Source organism: Bubalus kerabau, chromosome 1, assembly GCF_029407905.1.
Source record: "Bubalus kerabau isolate K-KA32 ecotype Philippines breed swamp buffalo chromosome 1, PCC_UOA_SB_1v2, whole genome shotgun sequence".
Classification (NCBI taxonomy): domain Eukaryota; kingdom Metazoa; phylum Chordata; class Mammalia; order Artiodactyla; family Bovidae; genus Bubalus; species Bubalus kerabau.
In genome coordinates this window covers 146,147,573-146,169,584 of record NC_073624.1, presented here as the reverse complement: position 1 = coordinate 146,169,584, position 22,012 = coordinate 146,147,573, and the positions used below count along the sequence as shown (strand labels likewise).

At 36.2% G+C, this 22,012-nt stretch overlaps 1 protein-coding gene across 20 annotated transcripts in view; it reads left to right on the top strand.

The window, feature by feature from the left end:
• Positions 1-22,012, top strand: part of CTNNA3 (catenin alpha 3) — a 1,911,430-nt gene that overhangs the window by 1,164,022 nt on the left and 725,396 nt on the right. For 18 of the 20 annotated variants that reach the window (XM_055590589.1, XM_055590598.1, XM_055590586.1 and 15 more), the window contains one exon: positions 14,625-14,717. In XM_055590589.1, the coding sequence (XP_055446564.1) occupies positions 14,625-14,717 (93 nt within the window). Of the gene's footprint in view, positions 1-3,075; positions 3,100-14,624; positions 14,718-22,012 lie in introns of those variants that run through there. The other 2 variants (XM_055590740.1, XM_055590728.1) reach the window with 2 other exon arrangements.

Here is a 22,012-nt window from a genome sequence, read left to right as displayed (position 1 = left end):
GTCACTTGGATGCCAACAATAAGAGAACACAGACCCCCTTCAACACTTCTCACACTCAGTCCCAAACCTCTGATTTAGGCTTGCCTAGAAACAAAGCATGCATTACATTGCATTCTGCTGGAGACGCGAAAGCTCCTGGGTTTCTTCATGGGAGTTAACGCGTCTCTGTCCATCTGCCATACTCACCAGCATTTGGCAGCCAGATTGGGTCCTTTGAAGAGTTATTTTACTTGATTAAAAATAAATAAATTAAAGGCTAAATTGGAGCTAGTCAGTTGTTCCCAATTTGATATCTGAAGTGAAAAGTAAAACTTGAAAGAAAGAAGCTGCCTTCCAATCTTTGTTAAGTACGATGACCAGACTAGAAGAAAAGTGTGTTACTTTTCTTTGAAGTCCTGATGTCTAAACCTTTGTGGAAAATTGCAAATGAATTTCAAAGAGAAATTTCATTTCTCTTTCTCACTTGTCCTGAATTTCTGCTGCTGTCTCCTCCCTCTAAGCTCAATTTTTCATTCTCTCTTTGAGGATGGTACATTCTTAAGCATACTAATTCATGCATTTATTCATTTATTCATTCACTGAAGAAGTATTTATTGTCTGGCTATTTATATATCAAGTACTAGAAAATGAGGTTCCAATGATGAGCAAATAAGGGCCCTTCTCTTATAAAGCAGAGGAAATGATCACTAATCAAATACTGTCTTCAATAAATGTATAATTACAAACTGAGAATCAGGCTCTCAAGGACAAACCTGACTTGGGTTGGGGGAGAGCTCAGTGGTGGATAGCGAATGTAGTGTTGGTGAAAAACTTTCTAAAAATTTGCTTTTGAGATTAGATTTGCAGTTGAGTGTTATCTATGTGTGATGTAAATGTGGCGGTGAGAAGGAGGAGGAACACATTCCAGGCTAAAAAAACGGCATGGACAAGTGTCCTGTGGCAGAAGGAAGTGTGAATATTTGAAATTAGGCTGATAGAGTGCAGTAAAGAACTATGTGATGAGTCTTGGACCAGGCTGTACCGGGCTTGGACCAGGATCTTGTAAGGAAGAGACTATGGAATGGGAATGGGAGATGATGATGAGGGAATTGAATTTACACTTGAAAAAAAAAATTGTCAGCTGCAATATGGTGACTATATTACAGAGAAGGCACAGTGGCTGAGAATAAAAGCTAAGACTGAATGAAAAAATTGACAGTACACTTGACTAGGGTGGGGAGAAAGAAAAGTAGATGATTCAGGACATGATTTGAGAGATGACATAAAAACAAATGGATGCATAAAGGAAGGAAATGGGAATGAGTATTGTCCAGGAAGTCTCTAGCTTTCTCCTTTGTTCATAAGACATATGGGCCACCTCCCCTCCTACACTGTCCTCTGTCCACATTAGGCTAGTCTGGCCATCATCATTCTACCCAAACTAAAAATGATCTGAATCAGTGAGTCTCTGTGTCTGAATCGATGAGTAATTTCAGGAATTACTTTCTTGACCTTTCATTTTTTTTGATATTTGAAACTACCTTCTTGAAACTTTCTGTTCTCCTAGCCTCTATGACATCAGAGTATTGTGGGTGACCTCTATCTCTGGCCACTTTTTACATGACTCATTATAGGTTTAAAGATAAAGATAGAAGACAATTTCTATCTTCCTAATAAATATTGGTATCTTAGGTCCTCTTGTAAGACTATTTATTCCATACTCAAACACATCCAATTGCTATTGATAAGCTGCTGCTGCTGCTGCTGCAAAGTCGCTTCAGTCGTGTCTGACTCTGTGTGACCCCATAGACGGCAGCCCACCAGGCTCCCCGGTCCCTGGGATTCTCCAGGCAAGAACAATGGAGTGGGTTGCCATTTCCTTCTCCAATGCATGAAAGTGAAAAGTGAAAGTGAAGTCGCTCAGTCGTGTCTGACTCTTCGAGACCCCATGCTTGATAAGCTAGTGACTTCCTAATTAATATCCATGGTACTTCCTCTTTCCCTCCTTCATGGCTCTTCACAAGTTTTTGTGAACTTTTATTCTTTTCTAAATTCAGAAAGCAATCCAATCTTTTGCAAATGCCAAGTCATAAATAAAGAACTTGCTTTAGCTGTACTGTGTCAGTATTCTTACTCCAAGTTTGCCTGTGTTTATTTGTATCTTTGCTACAGACTTGTCAGATTTTGATGCTCCCAATATGCAAACACAGTTGGACTGAAATCAACTCAAAGCAATTAAGTTTAATGATTCAAGGGCTTTCTTTCCTCAAGTATTTTCCTCCATAACTTAAAGTAATGATACTTATTTTATGCTCCTATAATAGATAATTAGAAACTTTTTTTTTGATAAGGATAGGGCAGAGGAAGCACATAGTTTTCAATGAAAAAATTAAGTTGCATTAAGCCCTCTAAGAAATACACTTTATTTAATGTATTAGTTTAAAACACAGTAGAAGATCATACATTTCCAAATGCATAAACTATTGCAAATTCCTTGGTGGTCCAGTGGTTAGGACCCTGTGCCTTCAGTGCTGAGGGCCTGGGTTCAATCTCTGATTGGGGAAGTAGGATTCTATAGTCTGAACAGCATGACCAAAAAAAGATAAATTATTATTTTTGTTAATTTACATAGACAGCATTCTATTTTTAGGATACTTAACCTGATTAAAAAATATTTTTAGGAAAGAATACATGATTATCCTTACCATCTAGCTATTTACTATCTGAAATAAACATAATTGAGTCTTGGAAGAGTAAAGTAGATTTTATTGTGGGAGTATGAATTCTGATTCTGGGTGTCTGGGAAGATTTTGTGGAGGAGATAGCATTTGACTAAGACTTTAATATACAGGTATGAATTTAAAAGAGCACATGGAAGGATAGGTTTTTTACATAATAAATGGTTTGTAAAAGGATAAACCCCAAATTGTTTATTTTCTTCAAGAACTAGATATCCTTTGTACCTGGTATGTAAAGTGTTCTAATAGACACCAAGGAATTAGATATTCAAAAGAGGAGAGGTGATAAACATGTTTATCTACATGTGCAGGAACTGAAATGAACATCTCCTTCCCCTGTGCTTGCTCCTGCTGTTAGGACATCTAGGTTGCAGACATTTGATTAGAAAGTGCCTTCTACTGAATTGAAGTTCTGCATTGCCAGCCTTTTACTTTGCTAAGAGGAGCCATCTGAAATTAATGCATAATTGGTATGTAAATTTCTGGCTCAGTATTCATTTCAGTATGGTTGTAGGCATGATAATATGAATTTGGCTTACTTAGGTAGAAAACAAAAGAGACTTCACTGGAAGATATAAGCTAGTGCACATAAATACAGGCAGAGGGCTGAGACTGGGTAGACACAGGAACTGCTCCAGGATTCCTCTCAGGAAGTGGCAGATATGCCCACACCAGGGCAGGGAAGGACTAAGCACCTTGATTAACTGTCACACTAAGACTTCATACCACTGAGGTAGAGGAGGAGACAGCAGTTGTCCAAAGGGAAATCAGACTGTTCTTGACAGAAAAAGGAGCAGATGTTGGGTAGAAGGCCAGAAATCTCTCCTACTTTTGATTTTCTTGTTTCCTGAGTATTTTTATTTTTAAACTTTTATATCTTATGGACTAAATGTTTGTGCCCGCCCCCCAAATTCATATGGTGAAATCTTAACACCCAAGGTGATTGGACTGGGAGATGGAACATTTTGAAGGTGATTAGGTAATGAGAGAAGAACCCTTAAATATGTAATTAGTGCCCTTATGAAAAGGAATCCCAGAGATTTCCCTCAGCTCTCCTGCTGTGTGAGGTTCCAGCTAGCGTAGAGGGTCATTCTAGGAACCTGGAAGCTGGTGCTCACCAGGTATTGCATCTGCCACCACCTTGATCCTAGACTTCCCAAACTCTAGCACTGTGAGAAGATAATTCTGTTGTTTATAAGCTACCCAGTCTATTATTTTTGTTAAGGTAGCCCTAATAGACTAAGCCCTATTTTTCAGGTGGTGGTATAGGTTGTTATTTCTTATCTCTAATTTGTGAAGCCTTTTCTATGACTTCCTAGCCTTTTCTGTGTGTGTGTGTTTGTATGTATGTGTGTGTGTGTGTGTGTGTATATATATATATATATATATATATGGTCAGTTCATGCTTCTTGTAGATTTTCACCACTTTACATTAATCTTAAGGAAGGAGTGTCTTATACAAACAAATGAAAATCAACACAAAGCCTAAATGTGTCTGTGTGTTGTGGTATGTATGTCGAGAGTAGTACATCAGAGTTACCTGGGGAAATTTTTTTTTTTTAACTTTTCATTTTATGTTCAAGTAGAGCTGATTAACAATGCTGTGATGATTTCAGGTAGACAGCAAAGGGACTTAGCCATGCATATACATGTATTCTTTCTCACTTGTAAAACTTTAAGAAGTTGAATTAAACACAGTTTATACCTCTTATAACTTCCATCCACAGTTCAGTTTAGTTGCTCAGTCGTGTCCGACTCTTTGTGACCCCATCCATGAACCGCAGCACGCCAGGCCTCCCTGTCCATCACCGATTCCCGGAGTTCACCCAAACCCATGTCCATTGTGTCAGTGATGCCATCCATCGATGTCATCCTCTGTCGTCCCCTTCTCCTTCTGCCTTCAATCTTTCCCAACATCAGGGTCTTTTCAAATGAGTCAGCTCTCCACATCAGGTGGCCAAAGTATTGGAGTTTCAGCTTCAACATCAGACCTTCCATGCACACCCAGGACTGATCTTTAGGATGGACTGGTCGGATCTCCTTGCAGTCCAAGGGACTCTCAAGAGTCTTCTCCAAGACTACAGTTCAAAAGCATCAATTCTTCGGCGCTCAGCTTTTTTTATAGTCCAACTCTCACATTCATACATGACTACTGGAAAAACCATAGCCTTGACTAGAGGGACCTTTGTTAACAAAGTAATGTCAACAATGAGTCCAGGTTCCTGAGCAGAGAATTTCTCTCTTAAGAACATGGGTCAGGGATGAGAGGTACCATGTTATATGCCAAGTGAAGGGGAAGGATCACAGTCCAATAACTAGAAAAGATGCCAGGGATATTAATTAGTGTACAGAACTGGAACTAGGAAGAGAAGAACAAACATCAGTAGGATAGTAATGTGAATTAATTCAAGAATTGTCTAGCCAGGCTTTATTGTCTGCAATATTTTCAATATACCTGAAAGGGCAGTGCATTCAAATTTAAAACTTCTAGAATGTGATACATCTTAGAAGGCAGAAGGACTTGTGCGAAGGAAAGAGGCTCATGAGAGAGATGCTGAAAAAATAATCACTCCCCTCTGAGTAACATGGCACCATTTCCCTGTTTGAAGATTTTTTATGTGACTTTTGCAATTATTAGAGTATCGGCAGTTATTTTAAAGATACAGTTTAATCTTTTATTTAAAAAAAAATGAAAGAAATTGTGTCCTGGCCTTTTCTTTGTAATAAACTTTTGAATCTACCTGAGTGCCTTTGGTTCCATTTTGGATAATTTAGATTCTGATTTTCTTGGCCTTGGGTAAGGCATAACATCAATAAAGTCTGGTCAATCATTTCAATGCAGGAAATTTTCAGTACTTTAAATCAGGGTGGCATAAATGGCATACATTTTTTCCTGGTTAATAGTCTTCCTGTCAGTGCATGGTTTGAATGTATTCTCTCTGTTTGGCTTTGTTTTCCCGTCTATAAAATACTGGGTGAGAGAATACAGTCAGAGGTCACAAACTGGTGATCTATGAACTAAAGTAAGTGAACAGACTGTTAGTTTGACCAGGGCCATGAATTTTTCCTTGTATTTTAATGAGGTCTAATGCCATTAGATAGAGCACACATGCTCATGTTTGCCTGAGGCCCCACCACCCTACCCCGCCTACTGTTACATGTAGACTCTACATTTGTATATCTTGCCTGAGTCCTTAAAGCATTTTGATTTGTGGCTCTTTGATTAGAAATTGTGTCATATGTCTTTAGATTCCTAAGGTTTTACTTCTATAAAATCTCTTAAGAGAGTGAATGTTCTTCCCCATCCTGGATTAGTAAAAGAGATGATCTGGAAGGGAATTCATACATCTTCAGGGCTACCAGGTATCAAACTGTCTTCACACACTGTCTCATTTAATCTTCAAAGTACTCAAGTTAGGTAGATACTGATAGTATCATACCCATTTTTAGATGACAAAATTCTCTCAGATATTACCATTTTATCCATGGTCAGAAATTTTGATAGTTGTGGGAATCAGGTTAAAATCCAGACCTATTTGTCTCCAAAACCTCTCTATGAATAATTTCCCTTAGAGGACAGAAATCTTTCACAAAGATCTCTTGAATAATACAACTTTACATAGACTTTTGAAAAAAGTTCGATATATAAAAGATGTTAAATGTCCAAATATCTCAAAGTATCTTACAAAATATTTTATTTGCATACTATTTTCTTCGACCAGTAGGGAGTTGCCTTCATGTTTCACCTAGGAACGTACCTGACTGCCTGAAGAGCCACACAGAACTTATGAATATTAGAAGAAATTTGGCTTTCACTTACCTCAGCTGGTAAAGAATTGGTAATGCAGGAGACCTGGGTTCAATCCCTGGGTTGGGAAGATCCCCGAAGAAGGGAAAGGCTACCCACTGTAGTATTCAGGCCTGGAGAATTCCATGGACTGTATAGTCCATGGGGTTGCAGTGAGTTGGACATGACTGAGCAACTTTCACTTTCACTTTACACATTGATTTGACCTAGAAAAGATGTCACAAATCACTCAAATTAGAAATGTAAAGATATTTTTAACACATAACTTTTTCTGGTCACAGAATATTAACTATCCTATACATTTAAATTTGTTTGTATAAAATATCACTGAAACTCTACGAGCCTTAATTTGGTAATCGTAACTAACTATCTAGAAAGCTTACCTGAAGTAGAACAGTTCTGGTAAGAAGTTTGGGTACGTCCGAATAAAAGAAGACAGAAAGAGTGTTAATATAATCATTCATGGAGTAAAAAACTTTGAGATGTATTTTCAACTCAGTGTTTTGTAAATAAAAAGTATGATAATATAGAAAATATTATATTATCATACTTATATTAAATATTATATTAAATATAATATATTAAATATATTAAATGTATATAATATATATAATATAATATATAACAATATATAATATAATATAAAATATATAATATATAATATTAGATATATTATATTAAATATAAGTATGATAATATAGAAAAGGCAGAGGAACAAGAGATCAAATTGCCAACATCTACTGGATCATCAAAAAAGCAAGAGAGTTCCAGAAAAACATCTATTTCTGCTTTATTGACTATGCCAAAGCCTTTGACTATGTGGATCACAATAAACTGTGGACAATTCTGAAAGAGATGGGAATCCCAGACCACCTGACCTGCCTCTTGAGAAACCTATATGCAGGTCAGGAAGCAACAGTTAGAACTGGACATGGAACAACAGACTGGTTCCAAATAGGAAAAGGAGTACATCAAGGCTGTATATTGCCACCCTGCTTATTTAACTTATATGTGTACATCATGAGAAATGCTGGGCTGGAAGAAGCACAAGCTGGAATCAAGATTGTCAGGAGAAATATCAATAACCTCAGATATGCAGATGACACCACTCTTATGGCAGAAAGTGAAGAGGAACTAAAAAGCCTCTTGATGAAAGTGAAAGTGGAGAATGAAAAAGTTGGCTTAAAGCTCAACATTCAGAAAATGAAGATCATGGCATCTGGTCCCATCACTTCATGGGAAATAGATGGGGAAACAGTGTCAGACTTTATTTTTTGGGGCTCCAAAATCTCTACAGATGGTGACTGCAGCCATGAAATTAAAAGACACTTACTCCTTGGAAGAAAAGTTATGACCAACCTAGACAGCATATTGAAAAGCAGAGACATTACTTTGCCAACAAAGGTCTGTCTAGTCAAGGCTATGGTTTTTCCAGTGGTCATGTATGGGTGTGAGAATTGGACTGTGAAGAAGGCTGAGCGCCAAAGAATTGATGCTTTTGAACTATGGTGTTGGAGAAGACTCTTGAGAGTCCCTAGGGCTGCAAGGAGATCCAACCAGTCCATTCTGAAGGAGATCAGCCCTGGGATCTCTTTGGAAGGAATGATGCTAAAGCTGAAACTCCAGTACTTTGGCCACCTCATGCGAAGAGTTGACTCATTGGAAAAGACTGATGCTGGGAGGGATTGGGGGCAGGAGGAGAAGGGGACAACAGAAAATGAGATGGCTGGATGGCATCACTGACTTGATGGACGTGAGTCTGGGTGAACTCCAGGAGTTGGTGATGGACAGGGAGGCCTGTTGTGCTGGGATTCATGGGGTCACAAAGAATCCGACACGACTGAGCAACTGAACTGAACTGATGATAATATAAACAGAAACTTTGTGTTTAGGATGATTTTTATGTTAACATTAATAATTAAATTGACTTCAGTATCATAGTAACCAGTAAATGTCCAGAAGAAAAATGCTAGTTTTTAAAAGGGAAAAAAAAAAAGATAAAGATGATAAATTAAAAATTAGAGTGTATTCACCCTTCCCTCTGGTACCATAAGTTCATTCTCTATGTTTGACAGTCTACTTCTGTTTTGTTGTTGTTGAATCACTAAGTCATGTCTGACTCTTTGAGATCCCATGGACTGCAGCCCTCCAGGCTTCTCTGTCCTACATTCATCTGGAGGTGCTTAAATTCATGTCTATTGAGTTGATGATGGTATCTAACCATCTCATCCTGTTGTCTTCTATCTTTCCTGGTATTAGGGTCTTTTCCAATGAATTGGCTCTTTCTATCAGGTAATCAAAGTTTTAGAGCTTCAGCATCAGTCCTTCCAGTGAATATTCAGGATTGATTTATTTTAGGATTGACTGATTTGACCTCCTTGTAGTCCAAGGAATTCTTAAGAGTCTTCTCCACAACCAAAATTCAAAGCATCAATTCTTAGGCATTCAGCCTTCTTAGATCCAGCTCTCATATCCAAACATGACTACTGGAAAAACCATAGCTTTGACCATACAGACATTTGTCAGCAAAGTGATGTCTCTGCTTTTTAATACACTAGGTTTATCATAGCTTTCCTTTCAAGGAGCAAGTATCTTTTAATTTCATGGCTGCAGTATCCATCGCAGTAATTTTTGAGCCCAGGAAAATAAAATCTGTCACTGTTTCCACTTTTTCCCCTTCTGTTTGCCATGAGTGTGACGGGACTGGATGCTATGATCTTTGTAGTTTGAATGTTGAGTTTAAGCCAGCTTTTTCACTCTCCTCTTTCACCCTCTTCAAGAGGCTCTTTAGTTTCTCTTCACTTTATGCCATTAGAGTGGTGTCATCTGCATATCTGAGGTTGCTGATATTTGTCCCAGCAATCTTGATTCCAGCTTGTAACTCAATCAGTCTGGCATATCGCACAAAGTACTCTGCCTAGAAGGTAAATAAGAAGGGTGACAATGTAATGTGTTCCTTTCCCAGTTTGAAACCAGTCCATTGTTACATGTCCAGTTCTAACTGTTGCTTCTTGACCCTCATACAGGTTTCTCAGGAGACAGGTAAGGTGGTCTGGAATTCCCTTCTCTAAGAATATTCCACAGTTTGTTTTGATCCATATAGTCAGTGGCTTTAGCCTAGTCACTGAAGCAGAAGTAGATGGTTTTCTAGACTTCTTTGCTTTCTTTATGATCCAATGGACATTGGCAATTTGATTTCAGGTTCCTCTGCCTTTTTTTAAAATCCAGCTTGTACATCTGGATGTTCTCAGTTTCTATTCTGTTGAAGCCTAGAATTTTGAGCCTAAACTTACTAACATGTGAAATGAGAGCAATTGTCCAGGTGGTTTGAACATTCTTTGGCATTGCCCTTCTTGGGGATTGAAATGAAAAACACCTTTTCCAGTCCTATGGCTGAGTTTTCCAAATTTGCTGACGTATGGAGTACAGGATTTTAAGAGCATCATCTTTTAGAATTTTAAATAGCTCTGCTGAAATTCTGTCACTTCCACTAGCTTTGTAATAATGCTTCCTAAGGTCCACTTGACTTCACACACCAGGATGCCCAGCTCTAGGTGAGTGATCACACCATTGTGGTTATCTGGATCAGTAAGATCTTTTGTATATAGTTCTTTCATGTATTATTGCCACCTCTTAATCTCTTCTACTTCTGTCAGGTTATTACTGTTTCTGTCCTTTATCATGCCCTTTTCTATTTTGTGATAAGTTCATTTGTTTTATTTTTTAAGATTCTGCATGTTTGTTGTTCTCTTTCTGACATACTTCACTTACTATGATAATCTCCATGTCCATCCATGTTGCTGCAAATGACATTATTTCACTGTTTGTAATGGCTGAATAATATTCTGTTGTATATATGTACCACCTTTTGTTTATGCATTTCTCTGTCCGTGGACATTTAGGTTGCTTCCATATGTTGGCTATTATAAACAGCACTGCAACGCACATTGGAGTGCATGGATTCTTTTTTTTTAAAATTTTATTTTATTTTTTAAACTTTACATAATTGTATTAGTTTTGCCAAATATCAAACCTCCGTACGGCTCTCTATAGTGTTTGTACCAATTTACGTTCATACTGACAGTGAAGGAGGGTTTCCTTTTCTCCATACCCTCCTCAGCATTTATTGTTTGTAGATTTTTTGATGATGGCCCTTCTGACTGATGTGAAGGAATATCTCATTTTAGTTTTAATTTGCATTTTTCTAATAATGCCTTTTCTAATAATTAATAGTTATTAGAAATTATTACTTTCTAATAATTAATTTTTATAAAATTAATGTTTCTAATGTTGAGCATCTTTTGGTATGCTTCTTGTTCATCTGTGTGTGAGTCTGTGTGCATGCTCAGTTGTGTTCGACTCTTTGTGACCCTATGGACTATAGTCCACCAGTCTCCTCTTCCATGGCATTCTCTAGGCAAGAATACTGGAGTAGATTGCTATTCCCTTCTCCAGGGAATCTTCCTGATCTAGGGATTGAACCAGTGTCTCCTGCATGGCAGGCAGATTCTTTACTGCTGAGCCACTGGGGAAGTCCTCTTGGCCATCTGTATGTCTTCTTTAGAGAAATGTCTATTTAGGTCTTCTGCTCACTTTTTGGATTGGATTGTTTGGCACAGATTGGGAGTCTGAGATTGTCATGCACACACTACTATATTTAAAATAGATAACCATTATGGACCTACTATATAGCACAGGGAATACTGCTTCAGTTCAGTTCACTTCAGTCTCTCAATCATGTCTGAATTTTTCAACCCAAGAACCACAGCACGCCAGGCCTCCCTGTCCATCACCAATTGCCAGAGTCTACCCAAACCCATGTCTGTTGAGTCGGTGATGCCATCCAACCATCTCATCCTCTGTCCTTTCCTTCTCCTCCTGCCCTCAATCTTTCCCAGCATCAGGGTCTTTTCAAATGAGTCAGCTTCTTGCATCAGGTGGCCAAAATATTGGAATTTCAGCTTCAGCATCAGTACTTCCAATGAACAACCAGGACTGATCTCCTTTAGGATGGACTGGTTGGATCTCCTTGCAGTCCAAAGAACTCTCAAGAGTCTTCTCCAACACCAATGTTCAAATGCGTCGATTCTTCGGTGCTCAGCTTTCTTCACAGTCCAACTCTCATCCATACATGACCACTGGAAAAACCATAGCCTTGACTAGAGGGACCTTTGTTGGTGAAGTAATATCTCTGCTTTTTAATATGCTATCGAGGTTGGTCATAACTTTCCTTCAAAGGAGTAAGCGTCTTTTAATCTCATGACTGCAATCACCATCTGCAGTGATTTTGGAGCCCCCAAAAATAAAGTTAGCCACTGTTTCTACTGTTTCCCTATCTATTTGTCATGAAGTAATGGGACCGGATGCTATGATCTTAGTTTTCTGAATGCTGAGCTGTAAGCCAACTTTTTCACTCTCCTCTTTCACTTTCATCAAGAGGCTCTTTAGTTCTTCTTCACTTTCTGCTGTAAGGGTGGTGTCACCTGCATATCTGAAGTTATTGTTATTTCTCCCGGCAATCTTGATTCTAGCCTGTGCTTCCTCCAGCCCAGAGTTTCTTAGGATGTACTCTGCATATAAGCAAAATAAGCACGGTAACAATATACAGCCTCGATATACTCCTTTTCCTATTTGGAACCAGTCTGTTGTTCCATGTGCAGTGCTAACTGTTGCTTTCTGACCTGCATACAGGTTTCTCAAGAGGCAGGTCTGGTGGTCTGGTATTCCCATCTTTTTCAGAATTTTCTACAGTTTATTGTGATCCACACAGTCAAAGGCTTTGGCATAGTCAATAAAGCAGAAATAGATGTTTTTCTGGAACTCTTGCTTTTTTGATGATCCAGTGGATGCTGGCAATTTGATCTCTGGTTCCTCTGCCTTTTCTAAATTCAGCTTGATCATCTGGAAGTTCACGGTTCACGTATTGCTGAAGCCTGGCTTGGAGAATTTTGAGCATTATTTTACTAGCGTGTAAGATGAGTGCAATTGTGCGGTAGTTTGGGCATTCTTTGGCATTGCCTTTCTTTGGGATTGGAATGAAAACTGACCTTTTCCAGTCCTATGGCCAAGGCTGAGTTTTCCAAATTTGCTGGCATATTGAGTGCAGCACTTTCACAGCATCATCTTTCAGGATTTGAAATAGCTCAACTGGAATTCTATCACCTCCACTATCTTTGTTCGTAGTGATGCTTCCTAAGGCCTGCTTGACTTCACATTCCAGAATGTCTGGCTCTAGGTGAGTGATCACACCATTGTGATTATCTGGGTCATGAAGATCTTTTTTGTACAGTTCTGTTATTCTTGCTACCTCTTGTTAATATCTCTTGCTTCTGTTAGGTCCATACCATTTCTGTCCTTTATTGAGCCCATCTTTGCATAAAATATTCCCTTTGTATCTCTAATGTCCTGTAATAACCTAAATGAGAAAATAATTCAAAAAATAATAGATACATTTATAACTGAATCTCTTTACTGTACACCTAAAACTGACATAAAACTGTTAATCAACTATATTTGAATATAAAATTAAAGAAAATTTTAAAGTGTCTATATAGAGTATCTTTCTATAATTTTTAAACTTTGGTTTAACCAATATTCATCTCTTTGACCAAAAGATTGAGCTAATAATTTCATATTTCTACTTAAAACAAACAGTGCTCAAATTTAAAGACAGCTATTTTATGCAAGTACAGTGCAAATTATTATAAAATTTATTAAAGGAATTAGACTGCTAAATTTTACTTTCTGTGAGTGGGGTTTTAAGAATGGAGTGGGGTACAGAAATGACTGCCCTTTTCAAATAATCACAAATGTGCTAATTATGTGGCTGATATGAAAGTTGAGGCATTGTGACCTTCAAGCCAACAAAAGACCTTTTCAAGTAAGCCATTTCCATGTACATTAATAAAGTGATCAATGCCACTCCACAGTTTAATAATATATGGCTGTTATTTCATTATATGTAAATGCAAACCAAGGAGTTATTTCACTGCCAACATATTTAAAGTAATGCTATTTAAAAAAAAAAAAAAAAAAAAGCAAAGGCTGTAAATCCATGTAAGTAACAGTTTTTGGTACTCTACAGATAGTCATCCAAAGATATGTTTGTTGTTCACTTTCAACACATGCAGTTTAAGTTAAGGTTCTCTGCAACTGATTGGATTTTGGATTTGATCAGTAAAAACTGCCTTGTGCTAAAGCATATAATAACTGAAACTTAAGGAAAATGATTGTTAGGAAAGCGATCTCTTTGCAGTGATGGAGGCAGTGACATTTTTTGTAGATCCAAGAAAACATTGCCTCTGTACATGAACACTCATCTGCTAGCAAGGGGATGTTGAATAAGACTGAAGTTCAAAGGAAAAGGATGGAATTCCACAATCTTTCTCACAACTTATTCATGGTATAAAGAAAATATTTATAAACATTGGACTTAGGTCATTGCCATGAAGGCAGTTATTTTAAAGGGCAGTCATATCCCTGGAAAACAGTGTGTTTCAAAACAATAATGTATAAAAAAATATGGATATTACTAAAGGCGTGAATCAAATTGACTGCTGGAATGTCAAATAGTGCCAATGAAGTTGTAGTAGAAAATCAAGAACAGGAAGAAGAATTCAATTATCTTGTATTTGCCCAGCTTTGTAGCATATTTGATGCTGAATAAAACATGAACAAAGATACAGTCATGCTTAATGCAACTTAAGAATGCATAATAGACTTCTGGGAAATAATAAACCAATTACAAACTTAAACCACAATCATATGAGTCCAAGAATTTATTAGCATTCAATCCATAGATAAACTTTTTCTCAGTCTCATAAGAAACCATAGCAGCATCTTATTATGGGTTAGATATTGAAACCAAGAGACTGTACAGGGATTGCAAATTTGTTCACCAGTCTTCCTGTTGGCTTTAAACACTACTGTATGGCCCTTTGTTGTTATTTAATAGATTTCTGAATGCTTCCAGTGACATGTATGAAAACGCTGTAGTCACTGAAATTTTCAGTGAACACTTAAACGCTCTTGTCTGTGATAACAGATGTTTCTGCATTTCCTTGATAATCTGAGATAATTTCCATTATTTTGTATTTAAGGTGGCAAATCTTGCCTGTTCCATGTCAACAAATGAAGATGGGATTAAGATTGTCAGAGTTGCTGCCAATCACCTGGAAACTTTGTGTCCACAGGTATGATAACTGTCTTTCATTAAACTAGCTATAAAAAAAATTATGTGTAATGCTGCAGACTTTCATACATATGGAAACATTAAAATGTATATTTTAAAAATATAAAATGACTCATCCTAAGGTCATAGTTTACTCTTTATTAAGTACTTCATTCTTTATTTAACACCTGGTTCTTGTAACAGTTTCTGAGAAACCATCTTAGAATTTTCTGAAAGATATAGTTTGAAATCAAAGCAGTGTTTTGTCCAACACATCTGATTTATTTTTAGTCATTATTTAATTTGAAATCTCAAATCATATGAAAAGAATGTTTTTTTTTCCTCTTTTATCAAAAGAAGGCATGAGTTTGAAAAAAGCCAAGAAATATTGTCTTGTCTGGAATTCAGGAGTTTTTTAAAATCCAAAGAGAAACATATTGCTTAGGAATTATTTCTAGATGAGTAATTGTCTCAAAACTATGATTCAGGATACACAGGAGAAGGGGACAACAGAGGATGAGATGGTTGGATAGCATCACCAACTCAATGGGCATGAATTTGAGTAAACTCTGGGAGTTGGTGATGCACAGGGAAGCCTGGTGTGCTGCAGTCCATGGGGTCACAAAGAATCAGACATGACTGAGCGACTGAACTAAACTGAACTGAGGATACACCTAAGGTCAATCCTTTATTGCCTTAGAATAAGCAACAAGTGATGTAGATAATTACTTCCCAATTAAAACCACAGTAGTTGTAAAGATGTGAAATATAATAATGATTAGAAATTTCAAGCCTCTGGACTTCTGCTGGAATTCTAATTTTACTAAAAGCAGAATGTGTGTTAAATTCTTGCTTGCTTTGCCAATGATTTCATCTGTAAGAATATTTAGGAAATAGTAAGGTGACTGCTTCTTTAGACTTAATGCTGATTAACAAATGAAAACTGGCTGAAGTACAATCTAGAGGACCAGCAACTGAGATCTCATAACTGAGGTCAGTTTTCTATGAAGTCCCATAGGGAACAGAACTGTGCAATAGGCCACTGAAGTGGCTGAATAACTTACACTCCCCTCAGTAGTTTGCGTTTTCATTTCTCCATATTGTAGATAACACTTGATGTGGTCACTATTGAAATATCTTTTGAATCTGAATAGTATTCAGTATATCTCATTGGTTTCAATTTATACTTTTATGATTACTCAAGAAAGCACTTAAAGAAACAGTTATTAACCATTTGGCTTTAGAAGTCTGAATTGCTTAAACCCTCTGACGATTTTTAGTTGCTTGTTTTTATTGCACTGCTTAGATTTATTAAAAATATCTTCTGTTGACTGTGGCTTTTCCTTTAACTTTGAATATAATATTTTAATCCTAAAGTATTTTAAGAACTATAATATGAACATATGATTCATCCTTTAATTTTTTAATTAAACATTTGAGCATCTACTCTGCACCATGGTATGTTGGTTTGTGCTTTGTCAAGAAATTCTTCCAACAAAAGAGTTACATAGTCCCTGTACTTTCTTTTTAAAATAGTAAAGACTTATTTAACATTTAAATCTTTATTTTATCTGAAATTTATTTTTATGTCTAACAGGAGGTTGAATCTATTTTTTTAAACAGTGGCAACCACTGGGCTATCATCCTGTATTAAAAAGTTGATCCTTTACCAATTATACTTTATTTTTTAGATTCCATATATAAGTAAAATCATGTGATATTTACCTTACTCTGTTTGACTTATCTCATTTAGCATATTCCTTCTAGGTCTATCAATGTTATTACAGTGGCAAAGTTTAATTAATTTTTTATGGCTGAGTAATATTCCATTCGGAGAAGGCAATGGCACCTCACTGCAGTACTCTTGCTTGGAAAATCCCATGGATGGAGAAGCCTGGTAGGCTGCAGTCCATGGGGTCGCTAAGAGTCAGGCTTGACTGAGCGACTTTACTTTCACGCATTGGAGAAGGAAATGGCAACCCACTCCAGTGTTCTTGCCTGGAGAATCCCAGCGATGGGGGAGCCTGGTGGGCTGCTGTCTAAGGGGTCACACAGAGTTGGACAAGACTGAAGTGACTTAGCAGCAGCAGCAATATTCCATTGCATTTGTTTTGTATGTGTGTGTACAACATCTTCTTTATTCACTCATTTATTGATAAAAAAGACTTAGAATGCTTTAAAATCTTGGCTATTATAAATAATGCTGCAATGAACATGAAAGTGAAAGTGAAGTTGCTCAGCTGTGTCCGACTCTTTGCGACCCTGTGGACTATAGACCACCAGGATCCTCTGTCCATGGGATTCTCCAGGCAAGAATACTGGAGTGGGTTGCCATTTCCTTCTCCAGGGGATCTTCTAAACCCAGGGATTGAATCCAGGTCTCCCTCATTGCAGGTAGACGCTTTAAGCTCTGAGCCACCAGGGAAGCTCATAGGGATACCTATATCTTTTCATGTTTTTTAAAATATTTTTCAATTAAAAAAATTTTTTTTGGCTGCGCTATGGCTTTTGGGATCTTAATTCCTGAACCAGGGACTGAACCCATGCCCTTGGCAGTGAAAGAGTGGAGTCCTAACCACTGGACCACCAGGGAATTCTCAAATATATCTTTTTAACCAATGTTTTTGATTTCTTTGGATAAAATTCCAGAAGTGGAATTGCTAGATCATTTGGTAGTTCTATTTTTAATTTTTTGAGGAACCCCCCTACTGTTTTTCATAGTGGCTACACCAATTTACATTCCCATAAATAATGCACAAAGGGTCCCCTTTCTCTATGTCCTTGCCTACACTTGTTATTACAACAGGTGAAGTGATAGCTCATGACTTCAATTTGCATTCCCCTGATGATTAGTGATACTGAGCATCTTTTCATGTGTCTGTTGAGTTACAAATAGATTTTTGTAGCATCTTTAGGATTCTCCATATATTGGATCTTATTGTCTGTAAACTGTGGCAGTTTTACTTTTTGCCTTAAAATTTAGACTCCTTTCATTTCCTTTTCCTGTCTGAATGCTGTGTTTATTACTTCCAGCCTGTGTTTAATAAAAATGGCAAGAGTGTACATCCTTATTCCTGATTTTACAGGAAATGTTTTTAGCTTTTCATACATTACATATGATGTTGACTGTGAGTTTTTCATATATGGCCTTTATATTTTGAGGTGCATTGCCTCTTTACCCACTTTTTTTGGATTTTTTTTTTATCATAAATGAATGTTGAATTCTGTCAAAAACTTTTGCTACATCTATTGAGATGATCATATGATTTTTACTGTTCAATTTGTAAATGTGGTATATCACATTGATTGTTTGAAAATACTGAACCATCTTTCATCCCTGGGATAAATCCTACTTGCTCACAGAATATGATCCTTTTAATGTATTGTTGAATTTGGTTTGCTAATGTTTAGTCGAGGGTTTTTACATCTATGTTCATCAATGGCATTAGCCTATAATTTTGTGTACATGTGTCATATCTTTGGTTTTGGTGTCAGGGAGAGTTACAGTCTTAATTGTGACTTTTGGTTACATCTTGATATCTTCTAGTCAATTTTAGATGCCTTGTTTCTTTCTTTAAAGTATTACTGTTCTGCTCTGCTCTTTTATGTAACTTTAAGTATCCACTTACAAAGTTCTATAAAAATACATATTAGAATTTTTTATTGAAATTGTTAAAGTGTTTTAGATTTTAGATTATTTTAAGGAAAAGTGACACCTTCAAGATACTAAATATTTCCATTAATAAACATGTTTTATATATCCCCATAATCAGATCTTTTTTTAAATGTCCTTCAGAGACTCTTTAATATTCTTTTTATTATTAATTACAATAAAGTCCATGGCTATATTTTGATGGAATCCCAATTTTTCTCAATAGGCCAGAAAACTTTCCTAAAGACCAGACTCAAATATTTAATTTTCCCTTTACATCTCCACATTTATACCTAGAAGACATCTAAAACTTAAAATAGCCAAATGGAACTCCTAATAGTTGCACCCCTGCCTCATTTTGCTTTTCTTCAGTCTTACTGATTTTAGTTAACAGCATGGCCTTTCACCTAGTTTCTCTGAGGAAAAACCTAGAGATTTTCTTTCTTTTTTTTTTTTTAATGCAGTAAATATTTATTGAACATATGCTATGTAGTAGGTATCGTTTATGCAGCTGGGGAGTAAACAGTAAAGAAAAAAAATTAGTCAAAACTCTTGTCCTAGTGAAACTCATATTTTAATTATATCTAATGGCTAGTTTTCCTATTTAATCCATTAACAAGCCCTGTAAGTTTCACCAAAAATATTTGTCTTGAATCTATATACTTTTCTTCATGTTGTTTGTCAACAGGATGAAAAATATCATAGTCTGTGCCTCATCATTTCTATCTTTGACAACAGAAATATCCTACATGGTTTCCATGCTCATTCTCATGTCTTTCTAATCTACTTCCCATATAAAAACCCAATTTTAAAGATGTTTAGCATAGCAGTTGCTTTTCTTAGCCCTTTACAATAAAATGCAAAGTTCTTTTAATGAGTTATTCAGACTTAAATGAAATTTCTACTGCCTAACTGTCAACTCTACTTCATATTATTTTCCTTTGCATTTGTTAGATCTCTGCACTTTGGCCTTTCTGTTTCTAGAACACAATAAGCTTCTTACCACCTGAGGGAGTTCACACTTGGTAATTTCCCAGTTTGTTTTTTTCATATGGCCATATGGACAGCTTCTGTTATGTTCAATTTGTGAAAACTGGGCTCAAATATCATCTCAGACATCAGCCTCTCTAAGTTACCTATCATGTCACCATATTTATTTCTTTTAAAGTCTCTACTATAATTTGATATTATATTTTATATTATTTTTCTAGTTTTTTATTGTACATTGTCCACTCTCAAATATAAAGTTTATGAAGGCAGTGATATATTGTTTCTTGTTCACTACCTGGATTCCACATACCTAACAGAAATGCAGCATATATTGGATGCTCAATAACTATTTGTCCAATATATGGGCAGGGTTTCTAGAATATTAAATCATTTTATATTCATAGACTGCAACAAGAATTTTTGCAACATCTTTTAGACATATCTCTCTTTTTTCGACAATGTAAAAAATTACCTTATAGTTAGCTTGAGTTGTAATTGAATAAAAAATAAATCATTAAAATGGCTGATGAATGTATAGTTGCTAACCTCTACTGCTGGGCTGCAATCTGCCCTTGGCCTAGCTCATTTCAGTATTTTACTAGTGATTTGGATAAAATTTTATAATTATGGTCTTAATCTTTTTCAGTTGAAAATTAGAAGGTAAAGGGACTATATTAGCTGAAAGACTCTAGTCATAAAGAATTTGAATATTCAAAACATGGACTGAATATTATTATATTCAGCAAAGAGTCAGACATGACTGAGCGACTGAACTGAACTGAATACTGAATAGGTAAAATATTAAACCATATATTTTTGGCACTATAAAAGAAATCTAAAAATAAATAATGGAGTGAACATACCTTAGTAAATATTTACTCTCCAAAAGGCTTAGAAATTTTAGTTGATAGTAATCTCAGTATGAATCAACAATGTGATTTAGCTGTCAGAAAAGACTAATATAACTTAACATTTTTTTCATCAAAGAACAAGTTCTAAAATTTATTCTCTACCTCTGTACTACAAAATTATTTTTTATACTGTGTATTTTTTATACAGTATACCCTGAAATTCAGAGTTAGTGGGTCTAGGGTGCATCCCCAATTGTATGTTGTGTGTATGTATGTATATATGTTGTGTGTATGCATGTTTGTAAATGTGTATAAGATCCATTTTGGCAATATCTATTGAAATAAAATATGCATATTCATTTAGGTTCATTAATTCCACTTCTAGAAATTTATAGTACAGACACATGAGTGCACATGCACAAAAGTCTTAAGCAAGTTCTTTATGTTTTTTTAAATTGAATTAAATTTGATATAGAATATTAACTTCAGGTGTATTAATGGTGATTGGATATTTTTGTATATTATGAAATGATCACTGCAATAAATCTAGCTGACATCTATCATCATACAGAGTTGTTACAACATTATTGACTATATTATATCAGTTCAGTTCAGTTCAGTCACTCAGTCGTGTCCGACTCTTTGCAACCCCATGAACTGCAAAACTATACGACATATCCCTGTGACATTTATTTTTATGGCTGGATATTTGTACCTCTTAATCCCCTTCACCTATTTTGCCTGTCCCCCCATCCCTACCACTCTGGCACACCAGTTTGTTATGAGCAAGGTTTATTTGTTTGTTATGAGCAAAGTTTGTTATCTGCAATGGCAAAGCTAGAGCCAACCTAAATATCTGTTAGTGGAGAATGTTAAAAGTTGTTTAAAGTAATGTCAGCTCAATATGTATTTTGGTATGGAAGATACCCAAGATAACCAATAAAAAGGTACATTTCCAATGAGTATCATATTTCCCACTTATGTGAAAAAAAAGAAGATGGAGCCATATGTTTATGTACTTGTAGGACATTTTTCAAAAGGTTCTCATGAAAATTTTAGTAGTGTTTACTTTCAAGAAGTGAGACTAGAGATATAGAACAGGAGGAATACTTTCACATTTCACTTTATTTCTTTAAGGATTCTAAATTTTTAACTAGAAATAGGTGTTTTATTAATTTTGAAGGAAAATTTAACCTACTTTTAATATTCAGTTCAGTTGCTCAGTCTTGTCCAAATTTTTGTGACCCCATGGACTGCAGCACACCAAGCTTCCCTGTCCTTTACTAACTCTCGAGCTTAGTCAAACTCATGTCCATTGAGTTGCTGATGCCATCCAACCATCTCATTCTGTGTTGTCACCTTCTGCTCCCTCCTTCAATCTTTCCCAGCATCAGGGTCTTTTCCAATGAGTCAGTTCTTCGCATTAGGTGGCCAAAGTATTGGAGTTTCAGCTTCAACATTAGTCCTTCCAATGAACATTCAGGACTAATTTCCTTTTAAAATTAGATTAACTTTGGAATAAGTCAGGTTGAGAAAACACAGGGCAGAAGGAGCTCATGATGGTGCTACATTTAGTTCCTGTTTGCTAAATACCATTGAATTCACCTAGGTTGCAGTGAATTGGATCATCTTGGTTTTTACTGTGTCTAGAGAACTACAACTGTAATATTTTGCCCAGTTACAGATGTCATACTTTGAAAAGACTGTCACCTGGAGGAAATTTAGCAGATAATATCTGAAATGGTGACATGACTTGAAACTCTGCTGTACAAAAAACTCATAAAAGCAACAGGGAATTTTTAGCCAGGAAAAGGTTAAGACATG